Source organism: Asterias rubens, chromosome 10 (genome assembly GCF_902459465.1).
Source record: "Asterias rubens chromosome 10, eAstRub1.3, whole genome shotgun sequence".
NCBI lineage: Eukaryota > Metazoa > Echinodermata > Asteroidea > Forcipulatida > Asteriidae > Asterias > Asterias rubens.
The window spans coordinates 11,468,375-11,493,182 of NC_047071.1; the positions used below are offsets into that span (position 1 = coordinate 11,468,375).

The following is a 24,808-nucleotide window of genomic DNA, read 5'->3' on the forward strand; positions in this document are numbered from 1 at the left end:
CAGGGATGAGATTGTTCAGACTTTTGGCTGAATTCAGACTTGTTATGTCGGCCTGATGAAGAAAATCAGACAATATTTTTTCCACAAAAAATTAAGAAATCCTGCTCATTGGTCTACTTCTCTAGTGCTTTGGATACTGTTTCCTAAAGCTCCTTGTAATCTACAACCCCATGGGTTACCAAACGGTAGAAATGCCATCATTTCAACATACCTTTGATTTGGTATCAAAATTTTCAGACTTTTCCGTTAGTATAATGACTCTCACCCCTAGATAGATCAAGCAGGGAAGGTAGTGGAAGCTCCTAAAATACCATGTACTTGGCATAGGACCAACATCACAGCATTAACAACGAAGTAGTTGTCGCTACGATAGTTTGTCCAGTTATAAAATTAATACAAAATAATTAGTTATACTCCCAAAGTGCTACCACTCCCTTTCTTATTTTAAACTTCAGATTATTCTTGAGTAGGATTCGAACCTAGCACTGTGTGAGTACAATCAAGTAATGTTTGGCGTAAAACGACGTAGGCCCACATAAAATATATGTACCAAGATCAATGTTGTGTTTCTGAGACTAAAATTAATACAGCCTTGAACAATGAGTCTGGTACTTTCCTTCTGCGTTTACAAAACAACACACAGCAAACACAGCAACAAACACTTGAAATGTCATAAAACATTACGAAAACATTAGAGACATACCAAAATACAACGAACAAACAGAAGCCTATAGGGATTGCCCAAAAGCGAACAAAATTACTATCCAAAAGAGCAATCCTTTTAGGTTTAACTAATAAGACAAAAACACAAGCGATAAAAAAGGGGGACATTTTTACAAATGAAAGTTAACCATGTATATTCAGTGTATTATACTTTTGGCATGGTGTTAAATGGTGTAATTTGATTGCAGCGTTATGAACCTGAGATGCAACGGCGATGCATCAAAACATTTTACATATGAATCCACAAGCAATGCCGGTCTGTTGGCACATTCTGGAGTGTAGACTGCCTTGTTAGTTGTAGTTGCTGTTTTTCTTGCAATGGGTTTACAATACTAAGCCAAAGTTCACGTTATGCATTTATAGTCAGCAATATTCATGCAGATTTTTATTGTATGCATGTCTACGACAAAGAGTGATGGTCATGACGTACACGCTGGACTTTATGGTTCACTGCTTTGAACATTTCACAATATTTTGTATAGCTTGAATATTGCGCAACATAGGGCTTTCCCATTAGACTTGTAAACGAGTCACTCAGTGACTGACAACGTGGGGAGCAATCCCGTTTGTTTCGCGATCTGCTTTCAGAGACTACTGAGGACTGAAGTCGCGAGAGCAAAGTCAAGCGAAAGCCGGAAGTCTCGCGAGAACGTCACATTGCCAGTTGTGCGAGCTTCGCGGAGAGTGTTTAACGAAATAAAAGTCTAATGACTTGTCCGCAAGTCTACTTGTTTGTATAAGAGCTACGTCACCTCTCGCACAACAACCACGCCCTATGTGACTTCATACCAAACTACTCCCGTTCTACTCGTTGCTCGAAGGAGCAATTTCCTCGCCTCAAGACTGCTCGATCTTTCCTGGTAAGTCTTTTTCTTAAAACTTACATCATCATACCACGGTAAAATAATACTAGTTGGGAACGGCGGGTATCATCCAGTCTGCGTACACGAAAATAATGTTATACCAACTACTCCGTCGACGTTCATTGTACCCGACTGGCTCTACTCTTAGATCGGTGTGGCGGTTTCAAATTTCCGTAGTGTTCAGTTTTCCGAATGACCAAAATACGGTAACATTACGTCATGCGATGCCTGCGCACAGCAAGCGAAAGTAGTACATTTTTAGTGCCGTATTGAGTCATCCGTTACCCTCCGGTAGCTGTCATGGCGGCGTCCACGAGTCGAGTACAAGGAGCGGCAAACGCGTGGATCGTATGAGAAACTGGGGTTTGTTTTTTATAGAAGCAGAGTGTGACCTGCTTAAAGTTGTACGCATGAATACGTGTAAAGATGGGGTAAGAGAATATGTGACTAAACAGAAAAGAATCGTAATAGAAACAATTTGGGGTCACTGAGAGAACTACAGTACTCGCCAGGGTACTCGCGGCGGTATTTTTGTCTGACTACTCTCTTAATTCTAACGATTGAAAATTCCAATCTTTGAAGCGATTGAGTCTTTTTCCAATCTAATAGATTGGATTTAGATTGAAAACAATTGAAAACGATTGAAATTCCCGCCTTGCGCAAAATCCAAGTCCCAATCGTGAAAAAGATTGAAAGCCGTCTAAATTTTGTCTCAATCTATAATGCGATTGAAAACTTGAACCAATCAAAACGCTGCATTAACAAATAGATTGAGAAATCGGACCAATAAAAAACAAAACCCCTAATCACGTGACGAAGAATTTCGGTCTCAATTTTTTTTTAACTGCCGCCATTTTTGTTTGTGTGTGTGTGTGAGTGAATTCGCACATTTATGAGCAGCAAATACCATTAAAAATGGCTTGATCTCCGCGAAATTCAAGGGCCGAGGACGAAGAAAGATGGCAGTGCTTCTGCTTCGTTACCGCGTAACCATGGCGTAACTAACTGAAGTAAAAGACCCGTTGATGTACGCGCGCCGCCGTGAGCAAGATACAGTCACGTTTGGAGTTCGACCATGATTCGACGACGAGGCGAAACCGTGTTTTGGAATGTGAGTACTGCCTGTGTAGGTAAACCTATACATTTGGATTTTGTAAATATTGCCACCATGTACAGGCCTACGAATGTTACCTTTTGTTCTAAGTTTAACCATGGAGGTAGAAATAACGCTATTGGCAGAAAAAAACACAACCGAGTAGCTCAGTAACAAACACCGCTGTCGACAATACACGACTTTCCCTGCGGTATTATTATAAATGTTTAATGTTTAGTGTTGAGATGTACTCGACACTAATCGCTTCAACACATCCGATGTGTGTTCCTTGTTGTTGATGCAGTGTACACACGTAAGTCAAGTCATGTCAAGTTGAGCTTCTCCTAGTTTTCCTTTCAAAAATAGTAGGCATTATTTAATATGTGCTGTCCTTTTCTTACTTAGTTTTGATGAGCATGGTTTTATTTAGTTCAAGGTCAGTCACAAAATAATAATAATGAATTTATTTTAAAACAACAAAAGTGTACAAACATGACAGATGCCGAAAGCGGAAAAAAAAGTAAACAATATTTCAAGATGGCGGCGCCCATGGTTACCATGTAGGGCATACTTTGTCAACTCTCAACATGTTGTTCAATAACTACCTTCCACCTTGTTATCTCCTTACCTCTATATATAATAATATAAGACTAAAGAGTCAATGTAACTCATCCATGACAATGATGAATCTCAAACAGTACTCAGGCTGAGCATAATTATTACTTATTAAAAAGTTATTATTTGAATTTATTTTTCAGAGATTTGACAGGTTTCCAAGACTATCCAGAGCTGAGTTGGTAAGATAATCATTTGTGTTGACATAGTTTTCAAGATGATAGAATGGGGAGGGGGGGTGGTCATCAGTAATGGCTCAGGCTAGGATGTTGAAAGACCAAGCCCCTCACCGGACGTTATATCCACACCCAGCAGTTATTTAAATCACCAAATTGGGTTTCATATAAAGTGTTGTTTCGGTTTTGATCAAGTTTCTGTAGCGAATTTTCTGTTAATCTTATTTGTACCTTCATATTTATTTTAAAATGCAATGCATTTCTGTGTTAGTTGTAGGTTGCATCTGTTTTCTTAATTACACTATTCTGGAAGTATACACTGTAAAAAATAATTCCGTTAATTTACGGAAAAAGTTCCGGCAGCACAATTACCGGAACTTTTTTAAGGTTCCGTAAATTTTACGGAGTCTTTTTTAACGGAATTATTTAAATATTGCGGAGAAAAACTGTATGTTTAACGGAATTAACACAAAAATAATTCCGTACAAATACGACAAAAAAAATTTGTCCGTAAAAAGAAAATCCATATTTTTACGGACTGAATGGTATAATTCCGTACAAATATGGCCAAAAAAAATTGTCCGTAAAAACAAAATCTGTATATTTACGGGATATATTGTATTTTTACGGGGTTAACATAAAACTTATTCCGTAAAAATACGGAAAAGACATATTTCCGAGTTTTTTCTGTAAAAATAAAATTCTTGAATTTACGGATAAAATTAACCCCCAAAAATCAATAATTAAAAAAAAAGTAATGTTTTCCAATCAAAAACCAAGGAAAGTTTTGTTTCATAAACACAGATGCCCTGCATGCCAATCCATATCTTAACATGTTGACCTTGGTGGTCCAAAACAATAGGCTTCTGGGGGATCCAAGACCAATCCACACACCAAGTTTGGAGTTGGTATAAAAAATATATGTAAATTTGCCGAGCAGAATTGCATGTCCAGAGACATGTAAACTTGAGTTCCATTTTGTACTTTTCTGGGGTCATATGGGGATCATCATCAACGTCAAAGTAAAGAGGTCTTCCTGTACAGGGTCAAGAAATCTTAAGCGGTGGTTATAAACTGGAAGGAAGAAATCACAAACTTCATAGACACTTACATTGAACAAAATCATTAGTGAACAACTGAGGTTTAGGTATAGGCAGATCTTGAACATCAAGAATTTAATAAATGGAACAAATCATGCCCACAATAATAATTTCCAACATCAATTAACAGCGTTTACAATCATATCTCAAAACCCAACACCAGTTTTTCCTGAGAAAGAAAATCTAAGGGATGTGCTCAGAGGGGGTTGCCCTCACCCCCATCACTCTGACACACGTGTCCTGACCAACCCCCCAACCCCAAATTTGCAGGATCCACTCCTGGTTTTTATGCAAGACTCAATCCATTATGATTGCCTGCTTTCAAGTGCAACTGGGCCAACTTTCAAATATTAAAGTTACTTTCCATGCCAAATCTCAAATTTACTTAATATCAATGTACTATCAATGTGCAAAAGGCATTTTGAATTTGTTTTTCCATGCTATAGCTATTTTATCTTGCCCCCCAACTGCAGTAAAAATAAGCACTCTCTGACCTTTCAAGTGTTTTCAGAAAATAATTCACTATCTATAGAGCAGATGTCTGAAACACTCGACCATTGAGTTCATCTAGTGATGAGAAGCCAACTCGAACAATTATAAACTCGAATCCTGTGTGGCAGCTGGAAACACAAACTTCAGCAGGAAACACAAACTTCAGCAGGAAACACAAACTTCAGCAGCAAACACAAATGTCAGCACAGGGCAATACCATGTCAACATGGACAGGGGCCAACTTCATAGACATGCTGAGCAGACTAATCTGCTTAGAAATGTATCAGCAAAAATTGGTGACTGGTCCTCTGCTGATTTTCGCTTAGCAAAAAAAAAATGATAAGAAATATTTTCTGCTTAGCCAGCTCATTGAAATTGGGCCCGTGTATTAAAACAAAAATGGGGGGGGGGGGTAAGTACTGTAATTATTGTAACATCTACAAATTTTAAAAGAAAATGTTTTGCTACTTCCTCAGTTAAGTTTTGAATTAAGTCTATAAAAGTTACTGCTCATTTGTTTGTGTCCAGTCACTTTCGAAGAGGGCCATTGCAGTGGCCAGTGCAAAGACTTTACCACTGACATTGCCGTCTCTCTTCTTCACCCCAGTCTTTGACCCATCACTCGGATTTATTCCCATGAAGAATCTGTGGGAGAAAAACATTAGAAGAATTATTTGACAAGTACGGTACATACTACTTTTGTTATTATCACTCATGCAATGACTACAATCTATTCAAATTGTTTGTGGTGCCCTCTGGCTTTGCTCAGAAGACATCTGGTCTAGAATACAGAAAGTCGTGAGTTTGAATCCCAAATGATAAGGTAACCTGTGGATTGTTTTTTGGAGGTCACAGAGAGCAATGACATGTAGGGAAAAAATAAAAACAATACTCATTACCACAAATGCAATAAAGAAAAAAAACAATAATATTCCATCTAGGTGTCAAGATACATCAAACAGACTGCCCGGTCAAATAGCAGAGTGTTTAAAGCCCATCCTGCCAATCAAGTCAAAGGGCACCTTTAAATATTTCTGTTGGATAAAAATTTACCAACATTAATTGTTTCACAATTAAATTGTTTCAATGTTAAAGGCAGTGGACACTATTGGTAATTACTCAAAATAGTTATTAGCGTAAAACCTTTCTTGGTGACGAGTAATGGGGAGAGGTTGATGGTATAAAACATTGTGAGAAACGGCTCCCTCTATAGTGCCATAGTTTTCGAGAAAGAAGTATTTTTCCACAAATTTTATTTCGAGACCTCAAGTTTAGAACTTGAGGTCTCGAAATCAACTATCTAAACGCACACAACTTCGTGTGACAAGGGTGTTTTTTCTTTCATTATTATCTCGCAAGTTCGATGACCGATTTAGCTCAAATTTTCACAGGTTTGCTATTTTAGGCATATGTTGAGATACACTAACTGCCAACTGTGAAGGCTAGACTTTGACAATTACCAATAGTGTCCACTGCCTTTAACAGGTTAAGACTGTTGCATTCCAGTCAAATTCAACTTACCTCTGAACAAAATCTAGGGTGCAGGATGCCTCCTTAGTGTAGTGAATGTTGAAAACATAGTAGGCTGCAAACATCATGGTTAAAGCTTTGTCTGACTTCACCGAGTTGATGATATTGCCATCGATTGCAAGATAATGCTTAGCATTAGGCGAGTACATGTTTCCTACAACAAATTATATTAAATTTTCAGTATTCTACCTCAATTTTGAGAGGAAGGTAGATCATGAGTTTTTGGATGAAAACACTCAATCAAATTATCTAACTTTCAAAAAACAAATCATAAAACAAACCTGTGAAAATTTCATACGAATAGATAACCATAATAAGCCTTTTGGATATTTGCATGCAATGGTTGTATTAAGTGGTGTTTGAAGCTTTGCATGGTGTTGAAAGTCAGAAGTAACTATAAATAGTAGTAAACTTGCGGGTACAACCATGTGTAAAATCTCTTTTGGAAGGAGTGTTGACTCTGAAAAGAGCCGGTTTGGTCTTGACGTTTCGAACAGTGTACTCTGCTTGTCTTCTCCTGAAGACGAGCAGAGTATACTGGCTCTTTTCAGAGCCAACACTCCTCCCAAAAGAGATTTTACACATGGTTTGTACCCGCAAGTTTACTACTATTTATAGGTACTTCTTAATGGTTGTATTGTTCGCATGCTTGGGACAAATGATACAAAATACAAAATATACCACTATAAGAAGTTGATATAAAATTCCTTTTTTTTTTTTCATTTTGTATTTTAGTAAAATATTTCAGTGTTTGTATGATTCTGAAGTTTAAAGGGTTTTAGGGTCCACCCAAAAAACTTACCGATAACTGCAATGCAGGGTGTAGAGGGAAGGTCACTGATGTCATTTCTTGTCACCATGTCCTACAAGTGCATAATGTTTATGACTAAAGTTAGTAAAAAAATCAACCCTCAGTAACCTGTTAAAACAACCAACAGCAAGGTTAGGAAGATTATTTGTACCAAACTTGGCTTTGAAATAATTTATCCACAACAAAATATTGACAAGCTAGTTGCCGAAGTTGAATTGTGCTTCACTGGTGTGAATGTTTCATGCGAATCTGCAATATTTACATTACAATTAGCTTTGCGTTCTCACTCACATGAAGTAAAGTACGACCCTGGCTTAAATCTGGAAGGAGAACTCAAAAAATCTAGTATCATTATTCCTTTTGTTAAAGGCACTGTACACGTTTGGTTATTACTCAAAATATATATTAGCAAAAAAAGTTACTTGGTAACGAGCAACAGAGAGCTGTTGATAGTATAACACATTGGCAATCGACTCCCTCTTAAGTAACATAGTATTTGAGAAATAGGTAATTTCTCACTAAAATATTAAAATACTTCAGCTGAAGCCTTTTATTTCTATCTGAAAGCAAACATATTTGTACAACAAGGGTGTTATTTATTTCATAATTTTCTTGCAACTTTGATGACCATTGAGCCCAAAGTTTCACAGGCTTGTTATTTTGTGCATATGTTGGGATACACCAAGTGAGAATACTGGTCTTTGACAATTACCAAACGTGTCCAGTGCCTTTAAGCAACTTCAAATGAGTTGAGTATACAATGTACACATGTACATGTACATGTACTGTACTTACATCATAGCAGCGGATGAGAACAGATATATCTTCTTAAAAATATGCAGCAAGAAGACAGGGAGACATTGGATAACTGCCAGCTTATTCTGTTGTTTGCTTACAGTGGTTTTGATCTGATGCACAACTTCTACCAATGATGCAGGGTTACTCTTTGTTTTGAGATATTCAAACAGCCTGGATGCCTTTGACATAAGAGAATCATTTAGTAACTCTTGTAAGTCAATCCCTGTTAGGGAGTGGAAATGGTCTAAGAGCCATTTCTCCTCAGCAAGGAAAGGCCACTGCTTAAGAACATCCTCAACGCTCTTTCCATTGTTTATTTCAAAGCGTTGTGTGCTGTACGTGGCTTTCATGTTGTCATCCACAGTTTGTGTACACCATGGCAGTTTTTCATACTCATCCTTCAGCAGTTCCCTTTTCTGCTCTTGTGTGTCATGCGACTCCCCTTCCAGAAGATCTGGTTGCCACTGACCCTTTACACATCCATAGCTGTTGAATTTTGTTTTCGATTTCTTATGCAACGGTTCACTTTCATTAGAAGTTGAAGCTTGTTTATGGAGGCGATTAAGACCTGATTGCCTTTGGAGGTTTTCCTTTCTACTTTCTAACTGTTGCAGCAAAGTAGACGATCCATCGCCTATTGTCACACCATTGATAGTATCAGCGAAAGATTTGCTGAATTTTCGAACAACTTGTTGTGCAACAATTCGCAGTTCTCTTCTCTTAGGGGTCACATGCACTCCGTTGATTTCATCCATAATTATTCTTATCATTGCTCTCCTGTCCTTTGGGTCAGGCTTTTGCCCTTTCTTGCAAGCTTCAATAAGTTTTGCAGGGAGTTTATGCCAAGGTACTTTGTCATCTGTGACCAATCTGTTGATGAAGGCTTGTGTGAGTCATCTCTGGGGTAGTTGTCACTTGCAGGCTCTATCGCAGTTGATGTGCCTTGTTGTGACGAGGAAGGTCCTTGAGGTGTGCTGGTTTCATCGGGGTCATTGTTCTCAGCTGCAATTAGATTTCATAAAACATTAATAAATACCTTGGACGGTTTCAAGTCTCTGATTGGTCAAAACCCGGTCACGTGTGGGAGGGTTAACGGTGGTATAAAGACCGGCTTTGGAAAATAGCGAGTGGCCACTAAATCAGCATACATTGTGTAAACCTTGCGCGTTGCACTGTATCACACGCCTATTTATATCCCTGTAAGTTTCATTGTAACTTCGCGCACTTATGCGTACGCGCGCTGAAAATGTATCAATGTTGAGTGCGCGTGTGTAACATGTGCGCGCGTATAAACTGACACCGAGTTCGTACCCGGTCTTCACTGCGTGGTAATGACCTTGGTTGGTGGCTGGCGCTGTTAACAGACCTCGCCTCCGGCTCGGTCCATTAACAGCGCCAGCCACCAACCCGGTCATTACCACGCAGTGAAGACCGCGTACTCGCACTGTTATTCCCTAATTAAAAAATTTTAATTCTTACAGTTAGGCAAGGGACAAATCAGTTAACCCATCTGATATTGCTGTGTGCCACTACGTAGGCCTTATACTTTCAAGGAACATTACAGAATTGGTAAATGTAAAGTATACTTTTGATCACAGATTTACATAAAACTTACACGGTCTAATGATGATGATAGTAGAAAACATCCCTTGAAATATGTCTGTCTGAAATGCCATAGTTGATGAGAAATGAACAAACTAATTTTCCGATTGGAGTTTATCGCTCAGTTAGCGTTTTATTCATTTGTTGAACCTATATGATTTCATGCAAATGTGTGATCGGTTTTTCACTATTTTCTCGTGACCCAGATGGCCGATCGATATCAAACTTCTACGGGTTTGTCAGTTTATGTACATGTATATGGTGGATTACATAAAGTGCTAACACTGCCAGTAACTGTTTTGTTAGCAAAAACCAATTATGTAATGTTCCTTTTTAAGGAGGCAATATTTCCTTGGTGCCCCTTGAATTATTTCAATAGCAATTTACAATGTCCTTATAAAGGTGTCTTTTACCTGAATCAAACATTTAAAATATAACAAAAATTGGAAAGATCCCATGTAAAGTTGCACTTTATTTTCTCACCTTTGCTCCTCCAAAATTTAAGCAGTTTTCTGGCTTTTATTGCAGGGATGTTATCTAGATCTGCTGGTACAACAAACTGTAATTCTTCCTCTGTCTCCACTCCTAGTTCGTCCAGTACTGACAAAATACTATGCACTTGGGCATCTGGAAGATTTGGCAAAGCTTTCAGGATGCATCCTTCCAGCAAAGCGTGATCCATGATTTTCTGAAAAAGGGGGTTGAAAATTGTATTATACATAAAATAATAACAAGATATTGATGCAACTCACAGAATAAAAACAACTTCATACATGTACATGTACTACACAAGTACACGTACATTTGCATGTACATGTGCTTGTATACATACATTCGATATGAAATAATATAGTATCTAATTTACCTCAATGATATATCCCTTTTTGTAAAAATGAGTGAAAAAGTGGTGGCGCCATACTGAAAGTTATCCACAGGGACACAAGTCTACGCAAAATTATGTCAAATTTCGAAGAAAAACCGAGTACAGCACTAGCACCCCAGTTACTGAGGCTACCGTACCATATAGGCCTATGTAAATAAATTTGCAGAACATTTGGGTATGTCTTACGTTGAATTAATACATGTAATATGACCACAAGTTGTGTTGTTGTCAATGCTGAGTTGCCCGTATTCAGGTATTTGCTGCCTGTGTTTGTTGGTGGTTGATCCAGTTAAAAACTGAAAGTCTAACTAACTATTTTTGTTATGCCATCTATCTCTGGATTTGGATTGAAAACAACTGGCCAACACGTTTAAATGTACTCTATGTGTCATTTTTATTACATACCTTTCACTCAGTTTCAGCTGGAGTATGATCAAGGAGGGTCAAATAGCGATGTCTTGAACTTCGAAGTTGTCAGAAAAAGTAAACTTTTTTTTGCCCGCGGTTTTTTATCGTCTGCGTGCCGCTCAAGTAGTCTGTGGACGACCTTGCCGGCACACGCGTGTTATTAAGGAAAATTTTGATAAGGGGTCGGATCCTAGACAATTATACCCGGCATGCAAAGGTAAAAATTGATATCCACGTTCAAGTAAAAATATATCCACACAAATAAAATAACAATAATCAGAATTAGACTTAAATTGAAATGCTCGAAATAATGTTAGTTATCTAGAATTTATATTTATACTTGGGAAAATGTAACAAAACAATTTGTTTTATATAAGTTATGTTTATTTTACTTAAAGTTGTAAACCACGAAATTGTTTACGGAACAAATCCGTTTCTTCTAAACAATCTTCTCCTCGTACAAACGCAATATACTACAAAACAAATGTTTTCTTTGTTTATAATTACTGTGTATTTTTTTGGCACCCCAAAAAATCTATTTCCATTAAAATAGTTATACTTTCAATTAATCTATTACTAAAAGTGGTTATTTTTTGTATTATGTGTCAACATAGAAAAAACTTCTGGAACTAAGAACGTTTGATGGGATTTTCACCGTAAATTCACGGACTTCGTGCAATTTTTCCCGTAATCACTTTTTACGGACTACTTTCCGTAAAATATGTCCGTAAAAATACGGATATTTCTTACAGTGTAAATAACATAATCTTTATACTCTCTTTTCATCTTAATTTAAAGTTGCAAGTGCGTTACATTTTGTCCTACAGATCAACTTAGAACCTGGACTCCTGTTAAGGAAGAGCAAGACAATTTCATTACTATTAAGTGGAGTGGTGTTTGAGATGCACTAATTGAAATTGGGAAGAATGAATATCAACTAGTGCAAGAGAAGCTTTGGAGGATGGAAACAATAAGTAACGTAGTGGCGTTAGTGAATTTTACTATTTGACTAGTCGCGCCTCAAATAGTTACGACTTCAACACGAGTCGTAACCTGCGATTGGGAATGTGGAGTGAATTTTTACGGCACATCCCTGTTTTCTCTGGAAATGTTTTGCAAGATTGAACACATTTCAACTGGTGCAAATTATTTGTTGTGAATTTGTGACGTCAACATTCGTGTCGAATTCGCAGGAAGTATGAAATGGGACCTAAACAAATTTAGATTTAGGTATAGTTGATGCATTTAAAGTTATCACCCGCGCGCTCGTGGAAAATGGAAAAATATAGCGCTTCTGCGTCCCTTATCCAACGCGGCTGAAGGCCGAGTTGGATAGGACGCAGACGCGCTATATTTTTTCTGTTGTTAGCATTGCTAATGCACTGTAACTTTTAGTTCCAATTTTCGAAACCACAACTGGGTACAGCAGACACAGTGTTATCACATGGAAAACAAAACCCATGTATGCTTTTTTAATAGCTTCCACTTTTGATGTCACTATTGTGCACTTCTGTGCATTGATTTTGTGTTGCATACATATATCTGCAGATGGCCATGAAATTGCACATCCAAAGGTGATTAGGTAGATAGTTTTCAAAACCATTTACCCAGACCAAATTTTTTAAAACATTTTACGAAGTGTGACCCAGAAGTGTAAACAAAATTACAATTTCTCTGATAGGATAGAGATATGTGTTCCAAACAAGTTTTAAATGTTGACAAATTGACATTCAATTCAGGCTATTCCATATTGTTGGTTAAGGTTTAGCCAGGTCATGAAATCCCATGTCTTTCTATAAGGTAAGCTTAATACGTACTTTAACTGATGTTATTAACAATTGATTTTATGCATTGTCTTCCCAGGTGATCTTTGTGCTGTACATGCTTTGGTATTTCTACTACATAAATCTGTAACTAGAAAGAAGGGACACCAGTCCTCTGCATCTTCTAGGCAAGATGCAATCTTTCACGTCATCCAAAACATACCTGTAAGTATGCAAATATTGACCTTATTATGGTTCATATACCTCGGAGTTAAAGGGGCTGTGTCGTCATGATTATGTGGCTGTGTCCATGGAAACATGCGCACACGCGCACTTGCAGTCATAACACAGTGATTGCAGTGTTTGTCAAACTGATGTGAGTGCCGGCACGCAAGCGCGCTTAGTAGCTGGGTTATTCCATTTACTGCTATAATCATGACGACACAGCCCCTTTAAAGATGCATTGCCCGTGTTTTGGCCAATTTGACAACAACAAAAAACTTGGTGGTTGAGGGGGTACAAGCATGATAACCACAGAGTTTTATACTATGCCCGATATTTGGCAGGGAGAGTCCCCCCTCCCCCAAGTGTCCCCAAATGTTCCCATACTACAATACACTCTTCCCTGCTTGTACAGAAGTACCCCCCCCCCACACCCGATATCCCATAGACTTTATTGTTGTGAAATCTTCATGTTTAATACCAATGTATTAAGTGTGGCTTCATTTTCCCATTCATTTCATAGGAAGGGAGTGACGTAGCAGCAGTGGCCAGCAAAAAAGATGACCATTACACACAACCATATCTACTGTCTTTTGGGGTGGTGACAAAACCGACACAATACTTCGTAATTGTTGATAAGATTGCCATTTCTGCAGGAATTACCCTTGTTCCAGCACTTGACAGGTTGTTCAAGTGTCACTACATATTTGACGTTAAGTATTCTCTGACTGTGCAGCAGTTTTGGGATTTTTTTGCTGCAATGATTTATCATGTAATCCCACCTGCAGAAGCCAAGCCTGGTGTGCGTACTTTTTATACAGCACTTAAAGGGATGAACCTTGAAGAGTAGAATTCTAGAATCACATTCTTGAAGTTAAGTTACTTGAAGTAGATTTCACTCATTATAAACCTATAAAGCAACAATGTTGGGAATGTTTTGCTGCAGTGATTTATTATTGTATAATATTCTTGATGCAGATTTGGTTAAACCTAACACATGTACTATACTTCTACCATATCTTGAAGTTAAGAACTTTCAGGTCCCCAGCTACAACCAACCAATAACACATCTTTGTTGATGGCCAACCTAAATTTTCAAGTTTAAGAGATGAGAGTGTTAAACATGCAAAGTATTTCCTGCCCGGACAGTCACATTTATTGCATTACTGCTGTTAATTTGTTACACTGTTCTAAACGTCCCGAAGGGCTGTTTTCCTGTTCTGTATTTAGTATGTATGACCAATAATGGGGGGGGGTCAAAATTACTTTAGGGTGTAGAGTTGTTTACTTGTATGTTGACTATTTTTATAGAGCTCTAACATAGCTTGTGTGTTGTAGCCACAGGATGCATTCGTATCACCAACTTTAGCGCACATATAAAAAGTGTGACGTCATCAATGGTCTTTTGAGTGAATACATTTTATTTTATTTTTACTCAGCATCCAACAGTAAACAATTTAAATTTGTGTTTCAAGTGCGAGTTCACCAGAAATATATTTTTTTCCTCGTGTGTAGTGTAGACATTTTAGCATGGGTTTTGGCTGGCACAGTACCAAAGTGAGTGGAGAACATACCCATAAACAATTTCAAATAAAATATATGTAATTTATGTTGAACATTGGAGATTGCTATTCAGCAATTATATATCATCAGACAATTTTTAAGACATTTTAATTGTAAATATTGATTTGTTCCATACAGGCGGCCACTGGAGAAAATATTTGAGAATTTACCATAAACAATTGCCAATAAATACAATAAAATACATGTAAATTATGTTAATGATAGAAATAAAGTAGAAAACAACTAAAATTGTATTGTTTTGTGTATGTTCAGTTTCAATCAGCAACGGATTGAATTGGAATTTCAATCCGTGATTTCAATCTATTCCCCACTAGCTCCAGGACAAAATATTTTAATCCCAACGGACTGAAAATCAATCAAATGTGAGATTGAAAAGTCAATCGTAACTTCGACTGAAATTTTCTAATCAATCTTAATTTAGAGTGAAAATTCATCAATCTATTAGATTGAATTTATTTCACTCTTTTCAGATTAAATTTCAATCCGCAATACAGACTGACATTTTCAATCTAAAATTATATTGATTTTCAATCTATTAGATTGGTCCCTGGTTTCAGTCGCCAGTAGATTGAAATTTCACTATATTAGACTGAATTTTCAGTCTTAGGAATTAAGAGAGTACGTCACCCGGAAAACTTAACACGCCGGAAAGCTAAAACCGTTCGAACAACGTGCTGAAATGTCTGGCTACGTCACCCGGAAAACTGAATACGGCGGAAGACTGAAACCACCACACCGGGTAGGCCTTGGTCGCAGCCGTCGTCTACCAGAACTTTAATGAATCCCATATTTTTTCAAGTTCATTTCTAGCGATGCATAGTGGTATACTGGTCTTGTAATCCATACATCATGGGCTTTAAACATTTCCTCACATGGAGACGCATTTTTTCTTCTTCAATTTTAACTCAATTAATATTGAGTCAACGGTGAGAGGTTAATAATATCGAAGATATATATATAGCGCTCGTATCTACCTAACAATGTACTCAAGACGCTGATTATTAAAACTTTCAGAAAGATAGGTTATTGAAGTAATGAATTCTGATACCTAATTATGTAGCATCTTATGTGGGTTTACAAGGTGCTACTGTGTTGAACTAAGTTGTACATGAGCATGTAAACAGTGCAACTTTAAAATGTTGTATGTCATGTCTTTTTAAAGTCTAGCTTTATTTGTTCATAAGTGGTGAGAAAGGATACTTTTTAAAATCTCACGGGTCAGTGTTGACCCTAAATCTGGGTCAAAGGGAGTTTGACCGATATTCCAGGTCGAGCTGACCCGAATAATATGCGATTTTAACTCAGATTTTGAGTCATTTTGACCCATAAATTATTCGGGCTCCACTCGACCATGAAATTAGTTCAACTCTGACCCAGAACAAGTTTTTTGCAATACCACGCAGGAAATGTTCTGGCGACCTTTCATTTCTAAATCTAATGTTTCTTATATTTTCTACTACAGGTAAAATGGCGACGATATCTACAGTACTGAAGGAAATTAGTAAAGACTTTTTGGAATGTGGTATTTGTTTTGAGCGGTACACAAATCCCAAAATCCTCAGATGCGTGCACAGCTTCTGTGAACATTGCTTAGTTCAGTTATTTGGCAACGATGTAGTAAAACCTTGTCCAGTGTGTCGGCAAGAGACGCGACTACCTGCGCGCGAGGGCGTCGGTGGACTCAAGACCAATGGGTTCCTGATAACGCTGATAGAGAAAATCGAGCTCAAGGAGAAGATTGCCAAAACCTTAGACAAAGAGGAACGTACAGTGCCTTGTGATTTATGTACTGAGAACGAGGTTACACATCATTGTTTAAACTGCTCTCAGAATATCTGCCAAGGCTGCATGAAAATTCACAAGCGAAGCAAAGCTTTGGCTGATCACACAGTCGGAACCTTGAAAGATATTCGCGAGGGAAAGGTTACTTTACCAGAGGTACAGAAGGAGTACACATGCATCAAGCACATAGGTGAGACCAATCGATTCTACTGTGAGACATGCCGTGTCTTGATCTGTCGTGACTGTACAGTTGTAGATCATTGCAAACCCACGCATAAGTACATTGATCGCGCGGCAGCTGCAGCCAAATACAAGAAAAATTGTAATGAAATCTTCCCCAGATTCACCAATCAAATCAAAAAATTACAAGCATGCTTAGGGAGTGTAAATACAGATCAAGAGGAATTTGAAAAGAAAGTTTCACAAACAGTGCAAGAGGTTAAAAAGGGAGCAGATCGGTTGAGGGACAAGGTAAAAGCCGAAGAAGACCGAATTCTTGGAGAGATCCAAGAACTAAAGGAGGATCGTAGCACAGCATTTGAAGAACACAAAGAAACAATAACTGCTTTGCTTCAGAGGAAGCAAAATACGCTAACCATCGCAAGAGATGTAACCAACGTAGGCTCAGAGAGCGACTTTCTGTCTTTATTTCCAATCATCAAACAACATTTGAGTATCTTAAGAGGTGATGTCCCCCCTCGAATTTACGCCGATTTCCACTTCAAGCATCTCGATCAGACTGGGTCCATAATCGGCAAACTGAATGTCGGAAGAGAGTGGAAGCTGTGTCGCGAAGTCGGTGGGAATTTGCCCGGGTTGGATGAGACGTTTTGGGATGTAGCAGCTGTAGGAAGTGGCAAGCTTGCAGTTACTACCACTAACAGCCGATTGGTTATCTTTAACACTGATGATGGTAAAACCATTCGAGCGGATGAACTTCAAGGCACTGGTAAGTTCACTTTTCGTGTTATTGTGTAGTGCGTAGGTAGCTTTAAATTATGTTCTTTGAGACCGAGAGCGATGATGTTTGTTATTATTAGGATCTTTTCACAAAAATATATTGGCTATTTGTTGATGGTCGAAATGGTATACCGTCTGCACGGGGGCAGTATTGGTACGCTCATTGAATTGTCAATTTGTGTTTAGAATTCAGTGTGCACAATAATTCGCTGGGAAAAAAAGGGTCTTGTAGCGACGAGTTCTTCAACGGCCGTTTAAAGCCGGCAGGGTCGTTGCCGTGTGAGCCTTTAGGGAATTTTCGTTTTCGACGACGGATGGTTCTGCGACGGTAAAGATGACATTTGGCGTCATCTGCGCATGCGTCGGCTTTGAGGACGGTCGTCCCTCAATTTCTACGACAGTACTTGGGATGAATCTTCGTTGTGCTGAAAACGACAACGTTTAGCTGAACAACCGTCGCAGAACCATCCGTCGCCGAAAACGAAAAGTCCCTACTATCACACGGCAACGACCCTGCAAAGTTTTAAACGGACGTTTTAGAACGAGTCACTATTCTTTTATTCCCATTTATAAATGCTCTTTTGTTAAAAAAAAAAACGTTAAAAAATACAGTTATAGATACTTTACCAATTGAAAATTCGACGTCTGAAACATCTTTTTCAGAAACTTTGTGAAGAATCTGTTCGATGCGCGTGGGTTTTGTGTACGCGCGCGCGCTTAGATTACGCGCTGTACTAAAGCTATGAATTGCGTTCCGCGTGATAACTTTGCGCGCCCGACACGCGGAAGCCAGCTTGTTTCAAACAGCTCCGGCTGGTCATTATCAAAGGTTTAATTACCCCACGTGACGCGCTCTCCACCAATAGGAGTGGAGAATGGTTGCATGGTTGGCTTGTGCGTAAAGCGCTCGCCTCTCACCAAGGTGACCCGACCGGTTCGATTCCCGGTTGGGGCCATATATGTCAGTTGAGTTGTGCGTTGATTCTCTGCTGTGCCACGAGGGTTTTCCAGACCATCCGGTTTTCCTCCCTCGGGGGAAAAAAAATCAAACGTTTTCGATCTCTGGCTGTGCTCCGTGGTCATAATGGGTTGATGTGGCTGGCAGCCAAAGGCGCCCTTGCATGCCTGCTTCTCGAACACGTGTAGCCGCGTCCTTCAGCTCTTAGCTGCAAGTAAGGATGATTAGCCCCCCCCCCCCCCCCCCCCCCCCAATGATTATTGTATATAGGAAACTGTCTGTGGCATTAATGAATTTATATTTATTACAGGCAAACAAACAAGTTTTAAATTATTTAAGATACTATGTTAAAGTATAGAATGTGTATTGTATTTGTTTCAGGTCCTTTTAACATTACATCTGTTCTGTGTGGCCCAGTGGTTGTTGATGACAACGGATTTGTTCAGAAATACGACAAGGATTTCAGGCAAGTTTGGAGCGAAATCCCCCATGAAGGGGGAAACGACATTCTGCGCTCAGGCATCAGCTGGCGAAGGTAAAAATGATGCACTAAAATCAAGTTCTCTATTAACAATAATATTACGGTGTCTAAAAAATACTAATTTGTTTTTTTCTCAAATATGTTGTATTCCCCCCTTAACGGCAGCTGACACTATTGGTAATTACTCAAAATAATCTTTAGCATAAAAACTTACTTGGTAAATAGTAATGGGTAGAGGTTGATAGTATACAAATATTGAGTGGCTCAGAGTGGAATGGAAGGAATATGATCGCTCGGTAAAATTTGGACTGTTAAATTTACAGTCCAAGTTTTACCGAGCGATCGCCGAGTGAAATGGAACAGTCCAAATTTTACCGAGCGATAATATTCCTTCCATTCCACGAATTATAAGCCACTCAATATTTATTTTACAATAACTTACATATTATAGACCCTTATTCATTTGATGTATTTTAAAGGTATAACATTATGAAAAATCACACAAATTACGGAACAAGGTTGATCCTAACTGTTGAATGGGAAATGCTATTCCCCATGGGCGAATAGGTCTTTTTGATCGCCGGTTCGGAAGGGAGTAATAGTGAATGTCACGTGAAGTAAGTTCCACCTATCAAATGACAAGGATCTGTATGTCAGTTATATAATATAAAACATTGTGAGAAACGGCTCCCTCTGAAGTAACGTAGTTTTTGAGAAAGAAGTAATTTGCCACGAATTTGATTTCGAGACCTCAGATTTAGAACTTGAAGTCTAGAAATCAAACATCGGAAAAGCACACAACTTCGAGTGACAAGAGTGTTTTTTTCTTTCATTATTATCTCGCAACTTCAATGACCGATTGAGCTGAAATTTTCACAGGTTTGTTATTTTATGCATTTGTTGAGATACAGCAAGTGAGAAGACTGGTCTTTGACAATTACCAATAGTTTCCATTGTCTTTAAATAAGTTTGATACCCCAAAATATTATAAATACGTTTCCTCGGATTGTTCATTAGTTCCCTTAACATAACATGTCATGGGAACAAATTGAGTTGTCCTGAGGAACGCTTCGAGGTAACGAAATATTTGAACGGCTACCTTGATTAGTATTTAGTTACTTAGTATCATTCAAAGATCAGCGTATAACATTTAAGGAAATTAACATTTTTTTTGTATATATATTTTTTTAAGAATGGTCTACAAGGCGGATTCAGTGTATAAAGGAAAAGGTCGCCGCTCGTGTATCTGTACGAAGAGAGACGGCACTGTTGTGGTAGGACATTCTAGCGAGAGTGGGTTATCCTTTTACCAAAATATTGGTAGTGGGATCACTGTTATACCACTGGAGAAGCCAGCAGGGTTCTTGGCCACTGACTGCAATAACAGAGTGGTTGTCGGTGGCTTTGATGATGATAACCAAGTTATTGTTATCGATGACCAAAACGCTACCCTACTCACCATCAAACCCACCATGAATGGTCAACCCGTCGACTACTGCAGGGGCATATGCTGCGACAACTCGGGTATCTACGTTGCCGTTAGCAACCGTGACCCTGTGTCTGGGCACATCCATCATTATGATAGTTATGGGAAATTCATCTCCTGTATTATTCAGGGTCTTAGTCAACCAACGGCAATCACAATCTGGGAAGATGGTCAACAACTAGCAGTCTTAGTAGACAAGGCAAAGGTGAAAATTTACCAAAAGGTATAATTTCGTCCCCTGTGTTACATACGGATTTAATTAGCCCCAAACAAGTTAATACTATAACCAGCCACTCTTGGTAGTGGCTACAGTAGATTGTGGGATGGAGGGAAACTGGCACAAAGGAGTTCCAGCTGAAGATGTTCTGCATCTCAGCAATGTTATAGTGTTAGACATGGCTAGACTGAGAACAAACAAAAAGCCTGGTTTTAACCACCCAAACATCCCGATAATAATGAACCATTGTAGCACATGTATTTTACTGGTCCTAACGTTGGACAAAATTTCCGAACAAGATATGCATTTTAAGTAGTATTAACAAATATAACTTATACCTACATCAATGTCATTTGTAAGCAATTTTCTTTTCAGTAATTCTATTACAGTATTAGCACTAAATTCAAAGTATTTCAGAAGCTTGGCTTAAAGGCAGGGGACACTATGGGTAAGACTCAACATAATTATTAGCATAAACCTTTACTTGGTAACGAGTAATGGTGAGAGATTTATGGTACAAACCATTGTGAGAAACAGCTCCCTCTGAAGAAACAAAGTTTTCGAGACCTCAGAATTAGATTTTAAGGTATCGAAATCAAGAATCTGAAAGCACGCAACTTCGTGTGATAAGAGTGTGTTGGTGTTTTTTTTTTCATTGTTATCTCGCAAATTCGACGACCATGAGCTCAAATTTAAATAGGTTTATATTGTATGTATAATAATAACAAATTTGTATATAGCGCAGTTCACAATAGCCGTATCAATGCGCTTTACATTAGTGCCCTGGTCATAGGGCCGATAACATCCCTTTTAATGTTTCTCAGCTCCCTTGGGAGTATACAACCTGGGAAACAGTTTAAACCGCTCCAAAGGCTTTTTCATTCACAATATCAACTTCTACCCTCGCAGGTACCCATTTATACCCCTGGGTGAAGAGAAGCAATTATAGTAAAGTATCTTGCTCAAGGACACAAGTGTCACGACCGGGATTCGAACCCACGCTCCAACATGTTGAGATACACCCAGTGAGAATACTATAGTCTTTGACAACTGTCAATAGTGGCCTATGCCTTTAAGTGTTTTATATTTTTATCAATATACAGTGTTCGTGCATTTTCAGCTTGCATTGTAGTTGGTAACATTTGATTTATTTGAGTGCAAACGATACTTAAAAAATATTGAAGAAACTTGGTTCAAGTGCTTTGCGATTTGAACAATGTACAGCGTTCAGACACTTTCAGCTTATATTGTAAACTAACAGTGGTACATAATACACTAGTTGATACAATGAATGCATTGTCGTAAAATAGTATTCAGGTGGCGAAACCTGGATTATTTCATTAGTTATTCGTTGAAATCGCGCTTTCCATAATTCGCTCGTGGCTTAAAAGGTATGAGCGAACTATGGAAAGCTAATAACTAATATGGACAGCTAATAACTAATATCATGACAGTGTCGTGGCCGAGCGGTTAAGGGCACCGAATTACTTGTGTTTCTGATTAGCAAACTCTGTTGTTTCTGATCAGCAGAGTGTGGATTGAAATCCCCCAGTCGTGAAACTTGTGTCATTAAGCAAGACACTTAACCATTGCTTCGTCCTTCGCATGGGACGTATTAAGCCGTCGGTCCCGTGTGTTGTGTAACGCATGTAAAATAACCCAGTGCACTTGTCGAAAAGGGGTTCACCCCGGTGTTCCTGGTATGCACCGTAGCACCTTATAATTATTTGGTCTGGGAATGTATAGATTTCAATAATCTTTAAAGACTTTCTGAATGCTATTTACAAAAAGCAGGTGTTGATTTGAAAAAGAGAACATTATTTGGGCAGTCAGATTGGCTCAGTGTTTTTTGTCACTGCCTGTGGGTCGCTCCGGTTCGAGCTCGGACCGGAGCTAAGCCTTGCCTGTTGATTTGGGTTTTTGCAGTCACGGTACGAGGCTGCGTGGGTTCTCCCGTAGGAGTTTTCCTGCCCCGTCTACAAAACTAAATATTCTTCATTGTCTTCTTTTCGAAAAGTTTGTGTTATGTTTCTATCAGGAGGCTTTGCCGACTGTATTACTCAGATTCAGAAGATTTATTATAGATGGATGCAAAGTAGAATGTCTAATGACTATACTGAAGACAAGATGAGGGTTATAAGTATGATGTAAAACTTTGCACAGTGGAAGTATAATCAAGTGAGGTTTGGGGTTACATATACAGTGCATACATTATCTGTTTTGAAAATGAGCCCCATGGTTTTTTGTTGCTTTCGCGTTACTATTTGACTGCTATCGGTATACTTTCAGTAATTAGTTGTAAAGTTATGCTTGAAGTATGTTTATTGCTTAAAGTATGTTTGTTGGTTTGTAGTTTTTCTTTTAGCGGCTTTAGAGTATTTTATATTGTTGTAACTGTGTATCTCATAGCTGAAATTGTCAAAGGTTTGTTAGTTTATCTGTATGATTGATCTCAAAAAAACGAACCAAGTCTGCAACAATGTTGTCAGCTCAACACCCAATCATGTAAATAGCTTTTAAGTAATTGTTCATAAACTGACAATAATTAATAAGTTTTAATTGTAAAATAGACCAAGAAAAAAATACCAGTTGACTGTCCCCTCCCTCAACGTTTTTTGGGGGCCGCATTTCATTTTATTTTATTTTATTTTATTTTTCAAAAAGACATTCAATTGTCTGTCTATTTCTCATTAAACTTACTAATCTTTAAGGAACTTTGTAACTACAGAAAGGAAGTGATGAGTGGTGGCTTTAAACTGAATAATTTGTGGCTAGTCTGAAATAAAATGCTTGGCAGCCACCTTTGACAGAAATACAAAATAAAAAGACCCTTAACCTCCTCTTTTGGGGGAAAAACCGTGACGATCAACTGGTTTTTATTTTACTTGGCCTTAACGAGTCAATAATTAAGCTCGTACTTGCGTGAGTTCGAGCGTTTGCGGACTTTCCCTTAAAACGTGTGAGTTTGTTTCATTCATGCGATCTCGCTTTTGGTTGACTCATGATTCGATCGTCTCTAAAGCAAAATATTCATATTTCTTTAATACAGTAAAACTAACATTTTGATAATTGGTTTTCGTTCTTACAAAGTTTATTGCACGTGTTTTTTTAATTTATACTATTCCCTTTAACATTAAGCTCTGTACAAAAAGCCCAAAATTACCTGCAGCATAAATATAAAGTTAGATGTGTGTAAACGCCTTGTTTATTATTGTGAGTTGTTGTGTATTGATTATGTGCATTCATTTTGAGTCTATTCAGTAATTCGATGATGTCTCTCCTTGTGACATAAACCTTTATCATGTGAGGAACATTCACAACACTGCCGTTTCTTCACGTGCCTTTATTTCTCTGTTCGGGGTAGCTCTGGGGCTACCCTTAAAAAAAATATTTACTTGCATTTTGTACTATTTTCTCAATGTTATTAAGATGTAAATAAGGAAATGTCTAAAATGAAATAAATACTTCTCACGTAAAAGTCCTTTTAGCATTGGTAACGACGCCAAGACGCATGTCGTTAATTTTGACTCCACAAAATGGCCGGCCGTGTTTGTTCGCGACGTGAAAGGAAAACCGTGCATATCTGAGGCATGTTTGTGTGGATCATTCTACTTTTAAATTATCTATCTAACCATAATGCATTTCAAAGCAAAAGGTCTCATACGCTTTTCAAAGAGCAACTCGACCGATCTGAGGTAACGTGTTCCTGTAAAGACACCGGCCACCTTTATTAATTGTCACAGAACAGTGTTCCCCACTTGGTTTATCTCAATTATACATGCCGTTTTGTGCAAGCTTTCCAATAATTAGCAATATTGGATGGCAAAAAACTCAGGCAATAGAAAAGTTCCAAAGTAGGATGTATATATAGATACTAAAAACATTACAAATATTTGTCACTCGTTTGTCGAACAAATCAAGAACTTCTTTTCCTGTTCTTACACACAGTGAACTTGAATACCGCCCTCAAACGGAACTCCGGGAAATATGTTGTGGAAATAATGTCCAGTGGTCCAAGGAAATCCTGTCCTCCGGCGATTCGGTCCTCCTCATCGTAAAATATGGGTTGTAGGAGGATGATTCAAAAGAGGGCGCTATACGAAGAAGATAATACTTCGCCGTATGGGGGGCCAGAATCTCCTACCAGAGCCGCGCGGCAGAAATGCAGTAGTTCTTAACCTGTGGATATTTACTAAAACAAAATCGAGGTATGATTACAGATAAAATAAACGTTTGGTGCTCATGTTTTACTATGCTAGTG

The 24,808-nt window shown here is 38.3% G+C and overlaps 2 protein-coding genes across 2 annotated transcripts; one reads left to right on the plus strand and one right to left on the minus strand.

Annotated features, from left to right (window-relative positions):
• The first annotated feature begins 1,483 nt into the window (after positions 1–1,483).
• LOC117295303 (E3 ubiquitin-protein ligase TRIM56-like) lies at positions 1,484–21,038 on the plus strand. The gene is made up of 4 exons (XM_033777863.1): positions 1,484–1,583; positions 16,126–17,394; positions 18,745–18,898; positions 20,037–21,038. Exons 2-4 carry the CDS (start codon positions 16,131–16,133, stop codon positions 20,557–20,559), a joined length of 1,941 nt encoding a protein of 646 aa, XP_033633754.1. The 5' UTR covers positions 1,484–1,583; positions 16,126–16,130; the 3' UTR covers positions 20,560–21,038.
• On the minus strand, positions 5,507–8,956 carry LOC117295671. Its single transcript, XM_033778382.1, has 4 exons — positions 8,300–8,956; positions 7,395–7,455; positions 6,584–6,746; positions 5,507–5,707 (listed from the first exon to the last, which is right to left on the minus strand). Exons 1-4 carry the CDS (start codon positions 8,954–8,956, stop codon positions 5,566–5,568), a joined length of 1,023 nt encoding a protein of 340 aa, XP_033634273.1. The 3' UTR covers positions 5,507–5,565.
• Positions 21,039–24,808: the final 3,770 nt, after the last annotated feature.